Here is a 19991-nt window from a genome sequence, read left to right as displayed (position 1 = left end):
TGTGTTTCTTTTCTTTCTTCCCCCTTTTCCCTCTTCTTCTTCTTCCTCCTCCTTCACCTTGCTGTGGACGTGATAATTAATTATTAATATCATCGAATTATTGCAGTTCTAATGGAATGTTCCATGTTTTTCATTATGATGTTAGAATTATTTTTTTCAGTACAATAAGGATTTTTGAATATGGACTGCAAAAGCTTCGTGAAAACCATTTCTTGTGATGTTGATCTGACCATAGTTTTGCGAGAAATATTCGGGACGCACCGCCAACTTTCAGCAGAAAAGTTGTCATTTGTCTGCAGATTGCTAAAATACAATAATAAATCGCCTTTCGATTGCTTGGACTCTGATTCAGTTAAGTGGATGTGGGTTATATTCTGTATTTCCCAGGGCAACTGCTTAATGCGATTTTGATCATCCTTGTGACCACACGTCCCATATTTCTTGCGACAGTCCCGTTTTTTTTTTCTCGCCAACCCTACTTTTTTTGGCAAAAAATGTCTCAGTTTTTCACGTATTTTTAACGAAGCCAACTTGACTTTTTCTCTCTTCAAATTATTGATTAAAATTATCTTTCCAATTCAGGAATTACATTAAGATGATTTACGATTATAAATATTAATATTCATCTAACATATTTGTCGTCGTCTTTTTTTTCAATTCACTGCAATTTGCAAGAGCTGTAGCGCTTCGTTTAACAAGAATGGTGAATTCTAATTTTACCAATAGCTGTAAACTTTGCTTACTTTCGGCATCATTTTTGGCGATATATAATTGGCTTTTATCCCTTTTTTTTTTCAAGAAAATTTTTGCAACAAAATATGGTTAGCTTTTAATCATTCCGACTTTTTAGTAAAAAAATCTTGTTTTTCCACTTATTTTCAACACACAGTCAACATGAATTTTTGTTCTTCATTAAGCCGAATTTTTCTAAAAGCAAGTTTTTCTGCACCGCGTGAACCGATAAAGGGCCGTTCAAGTATGAAGTAAGAAAATTTTTAGCCATTTTTGACCCCCCCCCTCCCGTCCGTTGTCAGCAAAATTTCGCCATCAGCTATGCCCCTCTAAATCCAAACGCATATTGGTGGGATCAGAGACGTACACGGGGGCAGACGTCGGAAGGGGGCCCAATGCTTCCCCCATATCGACGATCAAAAATTTAATGTTATTTGAAGGCTATGAACTCAAAATTTCTCTTTAATAAATTCATTGCGACCCACCCTCTAAGCCTGGCCTTTATGGCAAACATGGTCCTGGGCGTTATCTGATGCAGCCTGTCCTCCTCGAACCCAATTTTGTAAAAATGAACTAAGTGGCACATTTTTACAGATCGTTTAAGTGTCCCATGGTACAATTCCAGAGCATTTAAGCGGCCCGTGGCACATTTTCAGATCATTTAAATGACCCGGGACACAGTTCCAGAACACTTAAGCGATCCGAGACACATTTAAAGATCTCTTGAGTGACATGGGACGTAGTTTTAGAGCATTTAAGTGGCCCCCAGTGTGGTTCTACATCACTCACGTTACGAGCGGCACATTCTCAGATAATTTAAGTGATCCGCGACATAATTACGAATCACTTGAGTGATGCGTGGCACGGGTTCAGAGCACTTCAGTGGCCCGAGAAAAATTCCAGAGCACTTCAGCGGCCCGAGAAAAATTCCAGATCACTTGGATCCTCGTAGAGATCACTGAAGTGGCTCTGTAGGGCACTTATCAATAGAAGGGAATGTTTTCAAGTGTCCACAAACTATCGAAAGGTTTTCCTCGTTTTTCGCGCACCGAGTAAGATGCCATTAAAAAAGAATATAGTATATATATGCCATAAGTAAATTTTTTTTCCCACTTCGAAACATAAATTTCTTCATTGATACGAGTGTTTTTTCCCCACACGTTTTCACACATAGCCGTCGAAATTCCCAGAATTTTTTCAGTTTCTGCGTTTTTTTTTTAGCGGTTCTGTTTTATAGTTGGGGAAATTATTGCTCACCATTTATTGGGAAAGTTGGAATAAGTGACGTCATTAACGCTGCGTGCGCAGCGTCCTCCTTTCTCAGCCTTCGGATCTCGTAACCCTACTACCTAGTGAGTTGTGCTGGAAGTGTAAGTGTGCGTATCTAAGTCTGAGTGCGTATGTAGTGTTGTGCGTATCGAGTGTTGTGTCTGATTTTTCAGTGCTGCCATCTGTATTTAAGAAGTGATTGAAGTGTAATGATTGAATATTTGTACTGTTTGTACGCCTGTTGCTCGCTGTGGCGATACTTTTTAACGAGGAGATCGGCTAGCATTCATGCCTCAAAGTTGGGAACCACAGAAAACCCAACTTCAGCCGTCAACCATTATAATACCGGTGGGGTTCAAACCCGAGACCTCGTGATGCGAGTCCGTCATTATGACCACCACAGCGGCAGAATGGAAGGGGTTTTCCCTCAAACCGAGCACAACTCAGGTCTATCGCCTTGGGCAATTACTACCTAGTGAGTTGTGCCGGAGGTGTAAGTGTGCATACTTAACATTCTGAGTGCGTATCTAGTGTTAGGTCTGGTTTTTCAGCATTGCCATCTATATTTCAGAAGTGAAGTGCGACACACACACACACACACACACACACACACACAGAGGAAGGGCTTTCTTTCATTTCTTTGAAACTGAACAAAAATCAGGTTTATCGCCATGGGCCCTTCAAAATGCCATATGCAAACACAAAGGCCACAACAGGCAAAATGCCCAACGAGGTAACAGAAAAAAAAGTTTGCTCATTAAAAAAACAATATGAATGTCATATTTCTGAAAATACAGCAACCCAATTAAAAACAATATATATATATATATATATATATATATATGATGAAATATTATACAATGCCCATAAAATGTATTTATGGTTGTCTTATTCTAAAGCATGGATAACTTCTTGATTTATCCCATCATGTTTATCGCATTTCTTTTTAAACATATCAATTGTGTTCGAATTTACTACCCCCTGCGGGTAAGCTATTCCATTTATATCTTATTTGATGGAGTAGGCTTTCTTCCGATTTTCAGCAGATGCAAACTGAGGGGGAAGAGTAGGGAAAGTGTTTTATTGAGAAATCAACTTCACAAACTATCTGGGCTCGTCTAAACCAAAATAAGAGGGGAAGAAATTAAAGAGACATCTCGTCAATGCTGCCTAAAGAGTAAACTTTCCGAGTGTAAATAATTAATTTAAAAATGTATCTATTAATACAATTAATTTGATTAAAAATTTGTTGATTGCAGTTTCTAGTGATAAAAATTTCTTAGGCATGTCGAGAATTCAGAACAGAAATATGATCTTGAGTTCAACCTTATTCTTCTTCCAGGAAATGAGACCAGATTCCGAGGGGAAATTCCCAGTTACATTTCAGGTGCAGGATTCACAGGAAGCATACACCCTAGTTAGAATCATCTTTGACTATTTTGCTCAACTTAAACAAACTTTTGAGAAAAATCATCCACAAAACTTTGATTTCTTTTTTAAAAAATCAATCGCTTTTTTAATGGCGCAACATTATTTTGAAATACAAAATTATGCAGACACAAGAAAAAAGAAATTGAAACGACAATCTCATTGGTGTATTCAAAATTTTCCAGACTAAAGTTATTGAAAAAAAAGAAAGAGACAGAGAAAAAAACACATGCTCACATTTTCCAAGAAAAACTTCAACACGTAACATATATTTTTAAAAAAAGCAAAAAGTTTGGGCGTAAAAACGTGCAAATCGATCAACACAAAAAAAATATATATATAATTTCATTATTATAATGAACAAACTAGTTGAGATGAGACACGCTATTACAAAAATATTTTTTTCCTTCCTGCCAAATACGAAATATGGTGCAGTTCAATTTATTTTTTTTTATACAAAATGAATATTACAATCACCTCGACGCTGCGTCGTGTGAAAAGCTGCCATCCTCTCTCTATTGTCTCGAAAAAAAAATGCAAACACAGCTTCGATTCCAATTAGTTGTTACACTATTATCACCACCATTACATAAAACTGATTTCCAATTCACAAGAATGACATTCGATTTTTAAAAAATTGTGGAGAAAAACAATGTGGAATGTCTGCAGTGATTAATTAAGTCTTTTCTTCTGACCTGAATGTGATTTTAGTATTCCGATCATACTGGATTCTGCTGATGACGGACATGAAAATTAAGGATCAAAACTGGACTCCAGTGAACAAACGAAGAGATAAGATCAGACCACACACACACACAGTGGTGAAGACTTCAAATATACTACTATGTTCAATAAAGTTCAGAGGCTTATTTTATTATGGAAGAATGAATACAGATAGAACCCATTTATTTGGTACTTCCTTCGAAATAACTGTCCTGTGCAATTATGCATTTTTGTCACTGTTCATACAATGATGGAGGATATTGTGGATTAAACCTTTCTTTGTCGCATCCTCCAGTGCCTTTGTTGCTGCACTTCTCCGGAACCTGAGAAACGTTGCTCCTTAAGAAAATTCTTTATCCGAAAAAAAAACCTGAAAAAGTTAAATAAGCTGGTTGCGGAAGTATTAGAGAAAGTGATGTTTTTACAGGTAATATGACACCAGGAGGGACATCTGCATGATCAGGTGAGATGCAAGCAACAAGATCTTTGGAAGACCAAGTTGTGGATGCTCCATCACGACAATGTGCCAGCTCACAGGTCCCTCCTGGTGTCAGATTACCTGTCAAAATATCACATTCTGATACTTTCACCACCAGCATATTCCCCTGATCTCATGCCCAAATGTGAACTTTCTTTTTTCCTTGGATAAAGAAAGGGGGTAACAATTCTCAGGTTCTGAAGTGTAGCGAGTAACGATGGAGGCACTGGAGGATGTGACAAAAACCACTTGCACAATCCGCATTTACATGTTTGTATAAACAATGGCAAAAACGCATAATTGCAAAGGGTAATTACTTTGAAAGAAACACCAAATAAACAGGCTCTATATGCATTCATTCTTCCATACTCAGAACTTTTTAAACATAGTAGTATAATAGCACAGTCGATGCCGTTTATTAAAATCATGGATAACGTTATCATTTGGGTATTCTTGTTATCACTTTTGCAAAGAACAAAACGGACCAATATCATAACATGGGGTAAAAAATTGTTTCCTACTTATCAGGACTTCGGATAATGTTATCAATTAATTTTTTCTTTGAAAGTTTTTTTTAAAGCATTTTGAAGCTAAGGTTTAGTCAAACTTATATTTTTTCCCTGTAAGTTATCGTTATCAGGCTGCAAGACTATATAGGAGGCTACGAAGCGTTCTCTCCTCCCTGCCTTGTTGACAAACATTTCTGTACTTGATGCCATAATCAGAACATAGTATTCACTGTAATCTACATACGCGTGGAGCTGCTTTTGCAATGGCCTTTCTATAGTGAAGACAAATGTATAATGCGAAAAAAAAACTTTCAGTTGACCAGATTCAAATTCTTTTTTCTCGAGAGACTTTCTAAAAGGATCTATGAAACACATTGGGTGCATCGTAAAAAATATTGTAATTCATGATATACAGTTGAATCCTGTTGTAACAAACTCCAAGAGACCTGAGAAATCACTTAGTTAAAACGGAATTTCTTTATTTAGGAATCCCAGGTTTTTTTTTGTATTACTCCTATGTAAACTTATCTGGGGGATTAGAAAAGTGTTCGTTGGAAATGAGATTTTTGTTAAAACGGGATTCGACTGTAGATTGGACAGCTCCATTCTAACACTACACAATGGCTGAAAAACAAAAAGAAGATTTTTAGCTCAAAGGGGAAAGAAGTGCCGTTTTATAATGGAATAAAATATAAAATGGAACGATTGAACATTTTGCAACTAGTTATGCAGGAAATAAAATCAGTTTTCCAGTTTTACCAATATCCGTTTACCATACGTCCTGTTCAATCAAACAGGATATATGATCACAGTAACTGCAAACTGGAGTTTCTTCGGATATAGTTATCATTCAGTTAATCTTATCAGAAACCCCCAAATTCTGATGTGATCACATTAAACAGCGTGGACTGTATAAGGTTTCAATCCAATGAAACTCGTTCCAGTGCATTTATTAACAGAGATGAAAAAGGTGTATTTGATAGTGTGGCAGCAGAATCCAACAAAACTTTACACAACAATTCACTACAGTTTTTTTATTTCGAAAGAGATTGAATTTGGGGGGAAACCCATGTATTATGTGCTGTCACCTATCTTTCGAATTGGAAGTGAGAAACTGGCATTGGACGATCATTTTTGTAATTCATATGATGCTAGTTCTGTCACGCGATGTGGGGAAAGTTTTGGAAAGAAAAGTTTTGGATCAAAAGCAAATTATAAAGAAGCCAGAATATACTGGTATACAGGACTTGACAAACCGTGATAAGTGGCCGAATAAATAGACATTGGGGACGGGACTAATTTTCACTAAACTGAAGTCTGAGGACAGCATATAATTATCAGAAATTACATGAGCATGCCAGCTAGTATGGAAAGGTGCTCCCGCATGGGCGGAGATACAGGAAAGTATGTCCAGTGTCAAAGGTGGAGCAGACTGACCTAACGTATATACGAATTAATATCAACATCATCATGCCCCCAGACTTTCAAGTCCATTTCCGCCTATGGTAAGTCCCAGAATAAGTCAAAGAATACACTATTTTGACCTGATTTTGTCAAGGGGGGAGGAGGGAGGGGACGATGCTTGAAGCTTATGAAATTTTGCTGGCGACTAATTTTTTTTCCTTGCTTTGTCAAGCCCCTGCTAGTTGTGCATAAAAAATTCAGGAAGGCATTAAGGCATACATTAAAACTTCCTGAAAAGAAGACAGATACAGTCCACACTAATGGACGGGACATTTTTGCCAGTCTGCTAAACTCACGCATTGGGGGTGAGTCACATAAAGGCACTCAGACTAAGTCATCGAGTCAAGGAGTTTGATTTTGTCATTCAAAAATACTTTTTATAATGCCAAGAAATGTCACATTGCTTTATAGCAAGGGTTCTTGATCTATGAACCAAACTTGCATTGCAGGGGGCTTTGAATCCAATTATGATCCGGTTATGAATCCATTCATTGCGCCACTGGTTTCAGAGGAGTCTTGGTGATTTTGGTAGCCTGGGTTGGAGACGCAGACCTGCCAACTTTCTCATGAAAATCCAGCAATTCACTCAAAAATCTGGCAAATGTATGGTTTTTTTTATACTCACTGAAAGATTGTTGTGCTAGCCCCTCGGTGTTGGACTCCCTGTGGTAGCAATATTTTTCTATCTGTGGTCATGTCACCGTTTCTGTTGTACTCAGCATCAGTAGAGTTTATGACAAGCAGATGAGCCGGGTCTCAGAACTTGTGACACACCTAAAAACATCATTCGATACTTTGGGCGAGTGTCTTATAGACCTGGGCTACTGTGCTCTTGTAAATTAAGTAAGTAGAGAGCGTCTCACTCCTGGATGAGGTTCAGGGAAGGGGGGGGGGGAGACAAAGGAATAAGAGGGTTTAGAAACCATGTGCCCAATTTTTAAAAAAAATGCTCTAAAGAGATATGAATGAGCACCATTATCCAACAAAATCATGCCAGGGTGAAAACAGAACAATAATAATGGCAACTTTTCCCAAAAAAATCTACATTTCAGGTGATTTAGAATAGTGTGACTTCACTCAAACATGGGTGCACCCAGGACTCTATTATAAAGTGCTTTGTTAACTTCTGCTGCCACCGCCAGGTACACCTTTCCGTTTTACACAATAAATCAACTCCAACAGGTTTCATTTGATGAACTTTTATAGAGGATGGGAGAGTAACATGGATGATTCGGCAACTGCAGAAATGGCAAGGTTTGCGAGGAAGAAAAATACCAATACTGTCACATGGACGACTAAACTTTCACCATTTACATTGATACATTGACAAGACAATAAGTGTTCAGTCAGGAAATGGTTGTGCAAGGTTACATACAGTGGTGGCTTGTCCTATTTAAATTTAGTTAAAAATGTCTGCGGGATAAAAAAGCACATGAATTGAATGCCAGAACTCCACCTCCGGACTTACCCCAATGATGAAATGTCTTCCACTCCAGCTTTGTGGCAGTCTGGAACAAAGTGTGTGTACCTAACAACCTGAATGCGCACCTAATGTTGTGTCTGAATATTTGTACTGTTGTAGGCCTATTGCTCTCTGTGGCAAGACTTTTCAACGAATAGATTGGCTTACATTAGCACAAAAAGAAAAAAAGGGTATAAACATTCATACCAATGAAGAGATGTATGTTTCTGCGTGAAAAAAAAGGAAAAAATAATTCTAGAAACCTGAAAATGAGGACAAAGGTTGGAAACAGGACAATTTTGTTTTTCCTTCGTACATCACGTTTGAAAATGTTAAATGGTAAATTTTTTTAAAAATTGTTTTCAAACAGGACCCTCCCCCCCTCTCAAGCCAAAATCAATTTTTCTAATCAGAAATTGTGAGGAACTGTCTAATGTGTATTACGAATTACGTTACTTTTCATAATGTATGGTAGGCTCCATAGATTCCTTCGTGGAAGTCTTGTGGTCGGGGCAAAGAACTGTAGATGTTGCCAGTTGAAAATAACTGACCAAGAACTGAAGAAAGAGACATTTTCTTTTTTATTTTTATACATGCTTTCACTATAAGAAAGAAATAGCAAAAACAGCGTTGCATGGAATCATAGTGGCTATTACGGCCTGAATTCTTAGTGAACAGAGCATGGAAATTTTTGTCAATGAGGGAGATTAGGACATTGTGAACTGACTACTGAAATTTTCGTCAACAAGGGAGCAGGGCTGAACAAATCTCCAAAAATTTACATGACTTTAAATAATACATGCCCCAAAAATACTTCTTAATATTACAGGATTTGCTTATTTAATTGTAAAAATCATTTCTCATTGTTGAAAGAACGTGCAAAATAGCTTCCTATGATAGTTATTTGTACAAAATATTCTTTAAAAAATCACAATGTGAACACACAAAATTTTATGTGTACATTAAATTGATTTTCTGTCTGTGTATGTTCTCTACACACAAATCTATAGCCAAATTTTGCATATATGTACACCAAACAGGACCCGACTTGAATGATAGGCTACTTTAAAAGTTTGTCAGAGCTGGGCAAATGCCTGAAATAGGCCACATACTGTTATGCAACAATGATTTAAGCCTCAACAATGAATTTTAAAATGTTTACTTTGGTCATCGTGGCTCCCTAGCATTGCGTTTCAGACACACATATGCCTTTACAATGGGCTCCAAAGCAGAATGTTTTGAATTGTTCTGCAATGAGCTCTCAGCTGAATGAAAATGTTGAGCAAAACAATCTCATTGTTGCAAAACAATGAGATTGTTTTGCAACATACATCACAGATTTCGGCATATTCTGATTTGGGGTGCAATGGTTTGTCACTTTTTTAATGCTGCCAGTCCTATGTATATAATAGTTTATTCCTTTATAATGATTTTTGTCACTTTTTCAATCTTCCCAGTAAGTGAAGAAAACCTGGGCATCGCTGGGTATTATATAGCTAGTTTTTAATACAATTCATCATTTGAATGCGACTTATCACTACTGTGAATGTTGATATGATGAAAACCAGCAGAGGTTTTCCCAATCTTATTTGTCTTACTGCCTCTTGTCAGAAATTGCTTTTAGATTTTGGACCAAATTCATAAATTTTTGGACTATCGATCCTGAACCTCATAAAAATAAATGCAGTCACCAATTGAAAATCTAAGTCAAGTCAATTATGATTTTCCGTGCTGGTGGTGTCTGAAAAAAGGACAGGTGCGAGGGACGAGAGCAGCACCAGGCCTTTGAAGACCAGACACCAGGCCAGCAAAACATTAAGGGCCATAAAAACAAAATAGATTAAAATGCATTGCCTATATATATAATCCATCGCAACAGCCTAACTAAGTCCTAGCTGGAAATTAAATAAGAATAACTAGTGGTAGCTCCTAAATAACAATTATTTAGGAAGTACCATCAACAAACATTATCATACAGCTGTGTAGAAAGTCCTTATTCAGGAATTTTTCTTCTCAACCAGTTATTGAAACATACCTTCAATTGAAAAGGATTGAAATAAACGTGCTCATCTCACATGTGTCACTTACATTACTATACGCCCAGTAAGCTTTCTAAACACGCTCTATTTATATGCCATAAAAGTCCCATATTTGCTTTATTACACACCATACAGACATTGCAGTGATTTGTAAAATGACAATGATCTTGCATCGCAGCCGATAATCAAAACACGAAAAGTGTTTTCATTTTTTTTTATGTGCCCGCATCAGGCATGCGGTTGAAAAAATAAATGCCCAGCAAGAATTTTTGCATTCCCCGGGCATTTTAAGCAATAGATTTGCGCAGCCCTTCAAGAAATCCTTCATGAGACCTACTACAGTCTTCTAGATTGATAACAATAACTTACAGCGGGAAAAATTAGCCTGATTCAACATTAGCTTCAAAATATACAAGGGAAAAAAAATTTGTTTGATAACATAAACAAATTTCCCTCCATGTTACGATATGCGTTCATTCTGTACTTGGCAAAAGTGATACCAGAATAATATTATCTATGATTTTAATTAAGGGTGTATCTACTGTACAATTAACGCTTTAAAAAATACAAAAGATTAAAAAAAATTATCTAGGGAGAAACATGAAGAAAGCATGCATCTTCACGTCCTCTCTTCAGGAAAACATCCCTGGTGACATATCATTCAGAATATAATTAATCTGGTCTTACACATAGACCAGAGATTCTTACAGGATATTTCATACCATGCCCGTGGGAGTCTGACAGGCATGACACATGGCCGTCTTGCTAAAGAAACATTTTCTCATTGACAAGAACATCAGTGAGCAGCAGCACTGAAGAAATTTTCCTACATGCCAACATGGCATTTTGTATCTACAGCAACAGCACTGCTGTTTCAATATTTAAAAGAAAAAAAAAAACCTCACGCTCGATAATGTAATGACACCCCACACCATTTTCTGACTGAGCACAAGTTTTGTAAACCAGATGACAGCAATGCAGTTTTCCCTTGCATAACTTGCTTATTTTCAGAGTTGCCAAATCACTCCTTCCTCATTGCCACATTCTCTACTATATATAGAATTGTTAACATATATATATGTACGTGTCAATCGTTGGAGCTCTCGGTCAGGCATAAAAAAAGCAGCAGCACAAGAGAACAAATGGGGAAACAAAAACTAAGCAACATTGTTAATTCCTAAATGTTTTTAGAATTTCATGAATCCCAGCATTTTTTGATTCCTAATTATTCAATTCACATTTGATTAACTCCTTTACAGTTCATCGAAAAGTAAAGAAAATAAAACAAAAGCTCTCACCAGAGGTGGGAACAGACAAGTCTACACACTCTGAAGTAGTCATCATCTGGGTGAGTATACACCTCTATGATTTCATCACAGAACATTGAAGAATTAAAAATCGGGCAAAGATTATCAGTCGTTACATGAACAATCATGTTAAAAACAAGGCAAATGTGCAGTCGGTTTCAAAAGTTTAGACGCTATAGATTTTTAACTTGCTATAGATATTTAACTTGCTATAGATATCATTTCAAATTTTGATTTTTTCCTTAAATTGTGATAAGAATGCAAAAATTCACTTGAAACGTCAGTCATTGTCAAGAAAAATTGGTTATGAATATTTTTAAATTAAAAAATTTGAAAAATAGCTGTCTCAAAAGTTTAGACAAACTTCCGATTGTATGCAAATTTTGGCAATTGCCTATATATGATATTTCAGGAATGTGATAATATAAAAGTGAAAAACTATAGGTCTCGTTTCCATTCAAAGAAAAAAAAATTGCCAAAGTCATCACATATTTCATACAACTAGATTACTTGATTACTTCATTTGAAAGCAAAACTAAATGCTGTAAAAGATATTGCAATTACTTTAAACTGGTCAAAACAGTTTTTATCATGTATTGGCTAAATATGTCACAAGCAGAAACCTTACTGTAATATGCCAAGCAGCACAAGTTTACGTGACGACAGAACCAATCGAAGATTGGCTTCAATGCAAAAAAAGTGATCTTCCATGAAATTATAGCAGCAGTTGGAGTGAAAATCTCAAAAGATACTGTTCTTAGAAGAATAGGAGAAACTGGATACTTGATTCATATAAAAGAATGGTCCGGGAACGGCCTCCCACAAAAAAGCACCAAGTAGTACTGGAGAAACCATGAGACACTTCGGCTCTGTTGCAAGAAGCAAAGAAGAAACACAAGCACTTCGCCCCACGGTGGGTGGGTGGGGGGGGGGAACCCAAGCATTTCCAGCAAAGAAGTGGGACTGAAATTAGCACAGAATTATATGTGTTATGGAGACAAATGGCTCAGTGTCATATTTAGTGATGAAAAAAAAAATTGAACTTGATGGCCCAGACAGATCGTCTTACTAGTCGCACGATCTAAGAAAGAAATCAAGAACCTTTTTTCACCAGACAGCATGGTGGATCTGCAATTAATGGTATGGGCAGCATTTGCTTTCAATGGTTATGCTTCCTTAATTGTTTTGAAGGGTCATCAAAACTTGGACAGAATGATTTGCTAAGGACTGTATACAACTTGCAAATTCTGAGAACATACCAGTTTCATAATATACAAAAAATAAATAAAAGACTGCATGAACGAACGTAGCAAATTAATCCAATACAATAATAATAAAGGCCCTAGAATAAAATATTGCAAAGCAGAAACAAATTCAGTGAAAAAAACCCACTATACAAACGAAATAATGTCTTCACGTTGAAGAAGATTTAGGACCGACCAAACTAAACATTAAACATGGTAATGCATCTACTCACAGATCAGCAGCAACGAAATAGGTCTTTGATGGTGAAAATATCTTGGTTTTAGACTGGCCAGCGAAGAGTCTTGACTTGAACCGCATTGAGAATGTATGGGGGCATATTCACAAGAGCTGTGTATGCAAATGGCAAACAGTGTGTATTCAACTGTTGATAACTTAAAGAGATCTAGCGAGGAAGCATGGCACAATATTGATGTTGGAATCCTATAAAATTTAATAAGATTCACAGAGGATAGTGTATTTGACATTATTAGAGTATTAGAGAAAAAAACGGAAAGTCTATCAACTATTAGAAGCCCATAATTTTTATAAATGTTAATCGTCTTTAAACTTTTTGAGACAGTCGTATTTTATATTTTTGATATTTTAAATGTTCTTTTGTGAAAATATTATTTTCTATGAATGTAAAATTTTTTCGGGTACTGTCCATTAAAAGCTGCTAATTTTACTGTATTTAAAAAAAAAAAATGCATCACCTAAACTTTTGAGACTGACTGTATGTAACTTGCAAATTCGGAGAACATACCGGTTTCATGTACAAAAAATAAATAAAAGACTGCATGAACGAACGTAGCAAAATAATCTGATACAATAATAATACAGGCTCTAGAATAAAATATTGCAAAGCAAAAAAAAAAAAAAATCTGTGAAAAAACCTCTACGAACAAAATAAGGTCTTCACATTGTCCGTTCAATCCATCAATTTATATATATATGTAAAAAAAAACGAAGAACATTGTTTTTAAAAAATAGATCCGTATCACTGACAGCACATCACAGAAGATTATGCACATGAAATGCCGCACATGCATGCACATACGTATACACAAACATATATTATTGTGACCAAAGATTGTCGAAGAAAAAAAAAGGAAAATCCCTTTAGTTTCAGTGTATTTCTTCCAGCATCAAAGATAATGACTACTCGAACAAATTCAGAGTATTTCCGTTGGCAGTAATGACAGCATATGTACAAACTCGCTTTTTTTTTCATCAGCCACCATACTAACGAAAGGAAATTTACTTAGCGAGAGTATATCCTTTCGGTGTAAAATACCCATAACAACATAAGACTAGCTCATCAGTTTATCTTAATCTCAAAAATGCAATAAAACCTGGTAATTGAACAGTCTTCAGTCTTCTCGAACCCGTCCATTAAAAAAGTGAAAAAAAAGAATAATTCTTAGACTTCCCATAACAGCCGTTTGACGGAACTTCATTTCCATGGAAAAATCAGACAGACAAAACACTGCCCTCCCCCTGCCTTAACCTTTCCACGATGAACTTCTCAGAAGTTAAAAGCAGATCTCCCGCAAGCCATTAATACATAAGACATACAGTATATAAGTTGCAGTAAATGTGAAAGAAAATCTGGTTATTATGTATAATCACCAAGCATTTTGTTAAGTTTGATAAATTTCTCTATATTTATCACTTTTACCTGCGATTATCCACAATACCCAAGCGTCACAACAATGGTAAACATGGTAAATCGTATTATATGATAATACTATACATCAGCGTTTCTCAACCCATGGTCCACAACGATGGCATAGGTGGTCCGCAGGCAGACTTGATAATTCTATTCTGACTGAATGAAAAATTATTCAACTGTTCTAATTGGTATTAGTATTATTCATATGGGTTCAAATATAAATTCCACCATTTGATCATTTTTGTGCTACCACGGTCATTTTCTGCACACGGCGGCTAATTAGACTGGGACCTACAATTTATTGCTGACTACAAACTGCAGCCTTTTTAAATGCACACTAAGTGATTGGTACGCTAAGTCCCTGGTATGAGAGCCGCAGCAATCTTTTTCTATGATCATGTTGGCAATTCTGTTGAAATCACCCCCCCTCCCCCGTGCATCAGGAAAGTTTCTGACAACGATGAACTGGGTATCGAACACGCAACACCTCTAAATATCCCTTGTTACTTTAGGCAAGTATTTCATTAAACTGGGTAACCCTGGCCTAAAAATTCTATATTCATACTTAGATTCCCCATACTTCATCAAAGAAAACGTAGGAAATTGTGAATCTAAATATGAGACATCACTCATTGCAGCCAAAAAATGCATTTACAACAAATTTGCCAATTACTAGAATGGGTGGGGTGAAGGGTGGGGAAATAAATGACAGATACAAATCGCAGAAAGCAAAAATGTATTTGATGAAACAAAACATTCAAATGACAGGATGACCATTTTTCATTAAGAAAAATAAGGGGTACTGGGATCTTAAATACAGTAAAATACAGGAACCCACCAAATGTCTTCAAAAACACTGCCATAAGTTGGCAAAACCCCTAATTGTGGTTGAAATCACCAAGGGGAAAAAAACATTGTTCCTGAAAAATACACAGGGGATGAATATTTGTATATATAGCAACAATCATAATAAATTATGGAAAGCAGTGTATTCATGACTCTCGTAAACATTACAAATTCAAATAAGCATTTTCAAAAAAACAGGACAAATGTATGAGGGAAAAAAATCAAAACTAAAAATAATGTCCCATAATACAGGACACAAGTGGTCTGTCAAATAGTTTCAGACATGTTACTTGTCCTTGGGTCCAGAAAAGTTGAGAAACGCTGCTGTATATATAATTCATACACATATTGTATCATTATATCGTGGTCTGACTGTATTCATCACACATACTAGAGACTCATTTCAAATTTTTTTTTTCATATTCATCAAATTAATCAATTACACTAGGGTATTATGCATATTTGCCCGTAAAAGTGTGATAAATTTATCGAACTTATCAAGACGATTGGCAAGTATGCATAATAACCGATATATTACATTTTACGTAACATATACACGCCTGTTTCAAAATATTAGAACATTCCAGAAGAACTCAAGTTGGAAAGTTAAAATTTACAGTATGGCTGCAATTTGCATTTCAATCTCCCACGAGGCTTTTTAGTATAACAATGAGAAAAAATAATGGAAGTACAATGGAATAATATATATTGAAATGAAATGAGGAAACGGGAAAAGAGTAGGGTCAGGAATGCAAAACACCATTTTATGAGTTTTTTTTAAAATTTAGGCACAAAAACATGAATTTTATAAACATCCATCGGAAAGACATAATTTCTCAGATGGCAAATAAGTATAACGTTTACTTCACGCCTTTATAGTAGTTCATTATTATTATTACCGTAATTTCCTGTAATAAAGTCAAGGCTTGCTTAGTGCTCCCATTGAGATTAGATGATAGACTTGGTATACTCAATTATCGATGATTTGCGATAAAAGGCAATTTTTATTGTGTATTTAGACATATTAAAGAGTTACAGAAAGAAAGCAGGTCTTTCACTGTAACATTACTGAAAGGTTCCAAAACCTTAATGGACAGTGAATTTTTGAAAAGGGGAGGGGGGGGGGGGTATATGAACTGTAGCATGACATGCATTGGTGTAGGCTTTGTTCCATGGTCGGCGTATAATTAAAAACAAGGACTTACCAGGCTGTTAGACTGTGGTCTTCCAATCATATGTAACATTTCATTCACAGCTGCGGTAGCCATCTTCAGAAGTGAAAGTATTACAGTGTTGATGAGGTGCCCTCCATATCAACTTTTCTGTCTCGGCTTGCTGTAGTTTCATGCGATTAGCCGGATCCAACATGCTCATTTTGGATTGACTGATATCTGACAGCAGTTACTATTTTACGATTGGTGGAAATTGACTGTCAGTTTATTTTCTGAGAGAATTTCTGCGTGTTACTGCATTAAGAACCAGTCTGGATACATCTTCGAAATTTCTTCTCTTTTGCTGTTGTTGAAGTTATTCCTATACACATTTTTTTTCTGTACCAGGTTGTTTGGTCATGGTCTTCTAGGTATAAGAATAACTTCAACAAAAAAGAAATTTTGAGGATAAACCCAGCTTGGTCCCAACCCTCTCACATGTGGAAATTCTCCCTGAAAATAACCAGACAGCCAACTTTTACCAATAACAAAATAGTACCCATAAGCAATGGGCATGTAAAAATTGCACTCGGGCATGTATTTTTTTCGACTGCATGCCCAATACGGGCATGTAAAAAATCTCAAAAAGTAAGGGAATTTCTTTAATGGCTTGTGGAAAATTGAAAGTTCAAACAAATGAGAAATGCAAAAAAAAATTTTATACATGCATTTCTCATTATTTTAATATTTTTCGGTAAGTTATTTTCATCAATAGATGGCAACATATTTGTTTTAAATGTGTGGGAAAAATAATGTCGAAATGGAAATTTTCTTAGACTGCACTATGAAAGTTTCATGAAAGTTGTTTTACAAAACTTGGCTTAGTAGTTGCATTCGCTTGAGTGTAACAGATATGCTCATTGGTTGCTTTGTCAAGGTAATTGTAATATCAGTTTTAGACTAGGTGGCCATCATTGATCAAAACTTGGGGGTGGGGCTATCCAAAATTGATCTGTATGTCTTAGTGTTGTTGAAAATTTTGAGATTTCATCAATCAAAGGAATGGTTTTAGAATATTTTTTAATGTGCAGTGCTCTTAATTTTCTATATTATCTGCATATTTTCATCAATAGATAGTTTTGAATGCAAGGAAAAAATTAGCTCGAAAGGGAAAATTTTGAAAAAAATTTTGCTGGCCAATGTAATGTAAGCTTCTGACCGATCATGCAGTTTTTTTAGATTTGTCCAGCCCTGGTATCCATCCTCAGCCAATCACGAATGAGCACGAGGGGATCCAGCTAATCACAAGAAGCTACAGCAAGCAAGGATGGAAAAGTTGATAAGGAGACACCTTATCAGGCACTCTAATACTTTCACCTCTGAAGATGCCCACCACAGCTACAAGTGAAAGGTTAGATATGATTAGAACAAGTCCAAACAGCCTGGTAAGTCCTCCAATGCAGCATGACACATCATATTTTTCTTGATTTCTTCATAATGAAGAGAACTGACCCATTACAATCAATCTCTTTTATACACTGGTGCTCTCAAGGCAGATTTTTCTCATCTCATTAAATGTTTTTTAATCGGGTGCAAAATAACATAAAGATGGACGTGAAGCAGTGATCAAGAACACTAACAAATGAAATCTTCCATGTATACTTTCACAAATGACAAAAAAAAGAAGAAAATCCAAGGAAGAGAGGTGGCTTGATATTGGTCAAAAGATCCTCACAAGACCATGTGATAACACACGTTTTGCCTTTCACCCATATCTGTAATGGTGATACATATCATTTATTACTTTTGAAAAAAAATCTGGAAATTGAAGCAAACAATCGGAAAGAGGGCTGCCACTGCTGCTTAAAAAGCTGACATTAAGGACATAAAATTTTATTTGAATGGCTAGTTTCTGAATGACACGTGGTATGTGTGTTCCCTCCCCATTTTCCTGGGCGCAGCCTATGCGTTGCACAAGCTTATTTACTGGAAATTACGGTACTATTTCAACTTCTTAAAATTCACATGGCTAGGATATGCATAAAAACATTATACACAATGCTTCAATAACAAGCATATCTCCAGAAACTGATAATCACTGAATTTTGCATTCACCCAATTCCTCAGTTCAACAGCGGTGCTTTGTTTCATGCTTCGGTAAGACAAAAATTACACATGTCAACTTGAATCTTGCTCAGACTTGGTAATTGTCAACTTAAAAATAAAAACATTCGAGACGAGAGAGTATATGCTACTTTTTTTCCCCCATTGCAGATGAAACACGATATAAGAGTCTGTCTCACACGTGGGAGGGGGGACCATTTAGGAGAGAAGGAGGGATTATGCCATTGCACATAGTTCCCTTGATGATTTGTCACCCTGTGCTTCATTCAGATGGCTGATGAGACAGTATAAAGTCACAACACTGCAGCGCATGTAAAAATACACACAATTGGACTTTAGGCAGCTTAACACAGCGAAAGGAATGTCCTTCTGCTAAAAGAAAGGAATAAAAAGAAACTCATTCTCTAGTACTTTCAGCTTGATAGATTGGTCCAAATTTGGACATGTACTTCAGTATAAAGTCTTTGGCTTTTCTCTTTACATTGTCACTGCACTCGAGTTCTTCAATATTTTTGCAATGCTTCATCTCTTTAGCCATCACAAAATGTGTTAACTGGAAAAAAAAGATAAATAGATCAGGAAACTCATATGTATATAAAATTTCAAAACTTGTTATCAACAAACAAAGGTCGTAAAGAAAGTGATATCCATATATGCATGTGCACCATTTTGGTGGCAGCAGGTGTCAGACTCAAGTTCAACCGGCCGGTTTCAGTCAGTTGTCTGCTAATGGTATACTTCACGTTTAGTATTCTAACAATGAATGAATGAACGCCAGGGTCTCTGCCACCGGACTTATCCCATTGCCGAGATCTCTTTCAGCTTAGCTTCATGGCAGAGTCTGGAACAAAGTGAGTGTGTACACCTAACAGTCTGAGTGTGTAGCTAGTGTTGTGTATGATATTTCAGTGCTGCCATCTATACTTCAAATTGTGAGTGAAGTGTAATGATTGAATATTTGTAACGTTGTAGGCCTGCTGCTCTCTGTGGCGAAACTTTTTAACGGGGAAATCGGCTCGCATTCGCGCCTTGAAGTTGGGAACCACAGAAAACCAACTTCAGCCGACCACCACTGTGGGGTTCGAACCCGGATCCTCGCATTGCGAGTCCGTCACTATAACCACTCGACCACCACAGCGGCTTAGTATTCTAACAGTATTTATTGTCTTGGTGAGTGATAAAAATGTCTAAAAAATGATCATGCTGCAGTTTGTGAAGTGAGGTACATAATTTGTTATCTGAATGCTAAAAATGTGTGGTCATGTGAAATTTTTAGGGAAATCAAAGATGTGTATAGTGAGACTGAGGCATCGTTCACAGTACGTATCTGCACCACTGTAGTGATCGAGAGGTCATCATGACAGACTTGCATCGTGAGGGGGGGGGGACCTGGGGGTGAACAATCCTGTTGTCCTTAGAACCAGTTTTTTCCTTACGCGCGCTGTTTGTCGTTATTTAACGAAAAAGGGGAAATTTCTGCACTCCACTCTCGCCTTTCCCTAAATAAAAAATTTTTTCCCTCGTATAACGACAACGATAATG

At 36.5% G+C, this 19991-nt stretch overlaps 1 protein-coding gene across 1 annotated transcript in view; it reads right to left on the bottom strand.

Annotated features, from left to right (window-relative positions):
• Nucleotides 1-3498: 3498 nt before the first annotated feature.
• Nucleotides 3499-19991, bottom strand: part of LOC149065214 (histone-lysine N-methyltransferase SETD2-like) — an 83598-nt gene continuing 67105 nt past the window's right edge. The window contains exon 20 of the mRNA XM_089254544.1: nt 3499-19002. Coding sequence (XP_089110670.1) covers nt 18847-19002 — 156 coding nt within the window. The 3' untranslated portion in view covers nt 3499-18846. The remainder of the gene's footprint in view (nt 19003-19991) is intronic.

Source organism: Pholcus phalangioides, unplaced genomic scaffold, assembly GCF_987345545.1.
Source record: "Pholcus phalangioides strain wild (caught in Gottingen) unplaced genomic scaffold, Ppha-v1.0 ptg000041l_1, whole genome shotgun sequence".
Classification (NCBI taxonomy): Eukaryota; Metazoa; Arthropoda; class Arachnida; order Araneae; family Pholcidae; genus Pholcus; species Pholcus phalangioides.
Note: the sequence above shows the minus strand (reverse complement) of the source record. Positions and strands in the feature narration are given on the sequence as shown.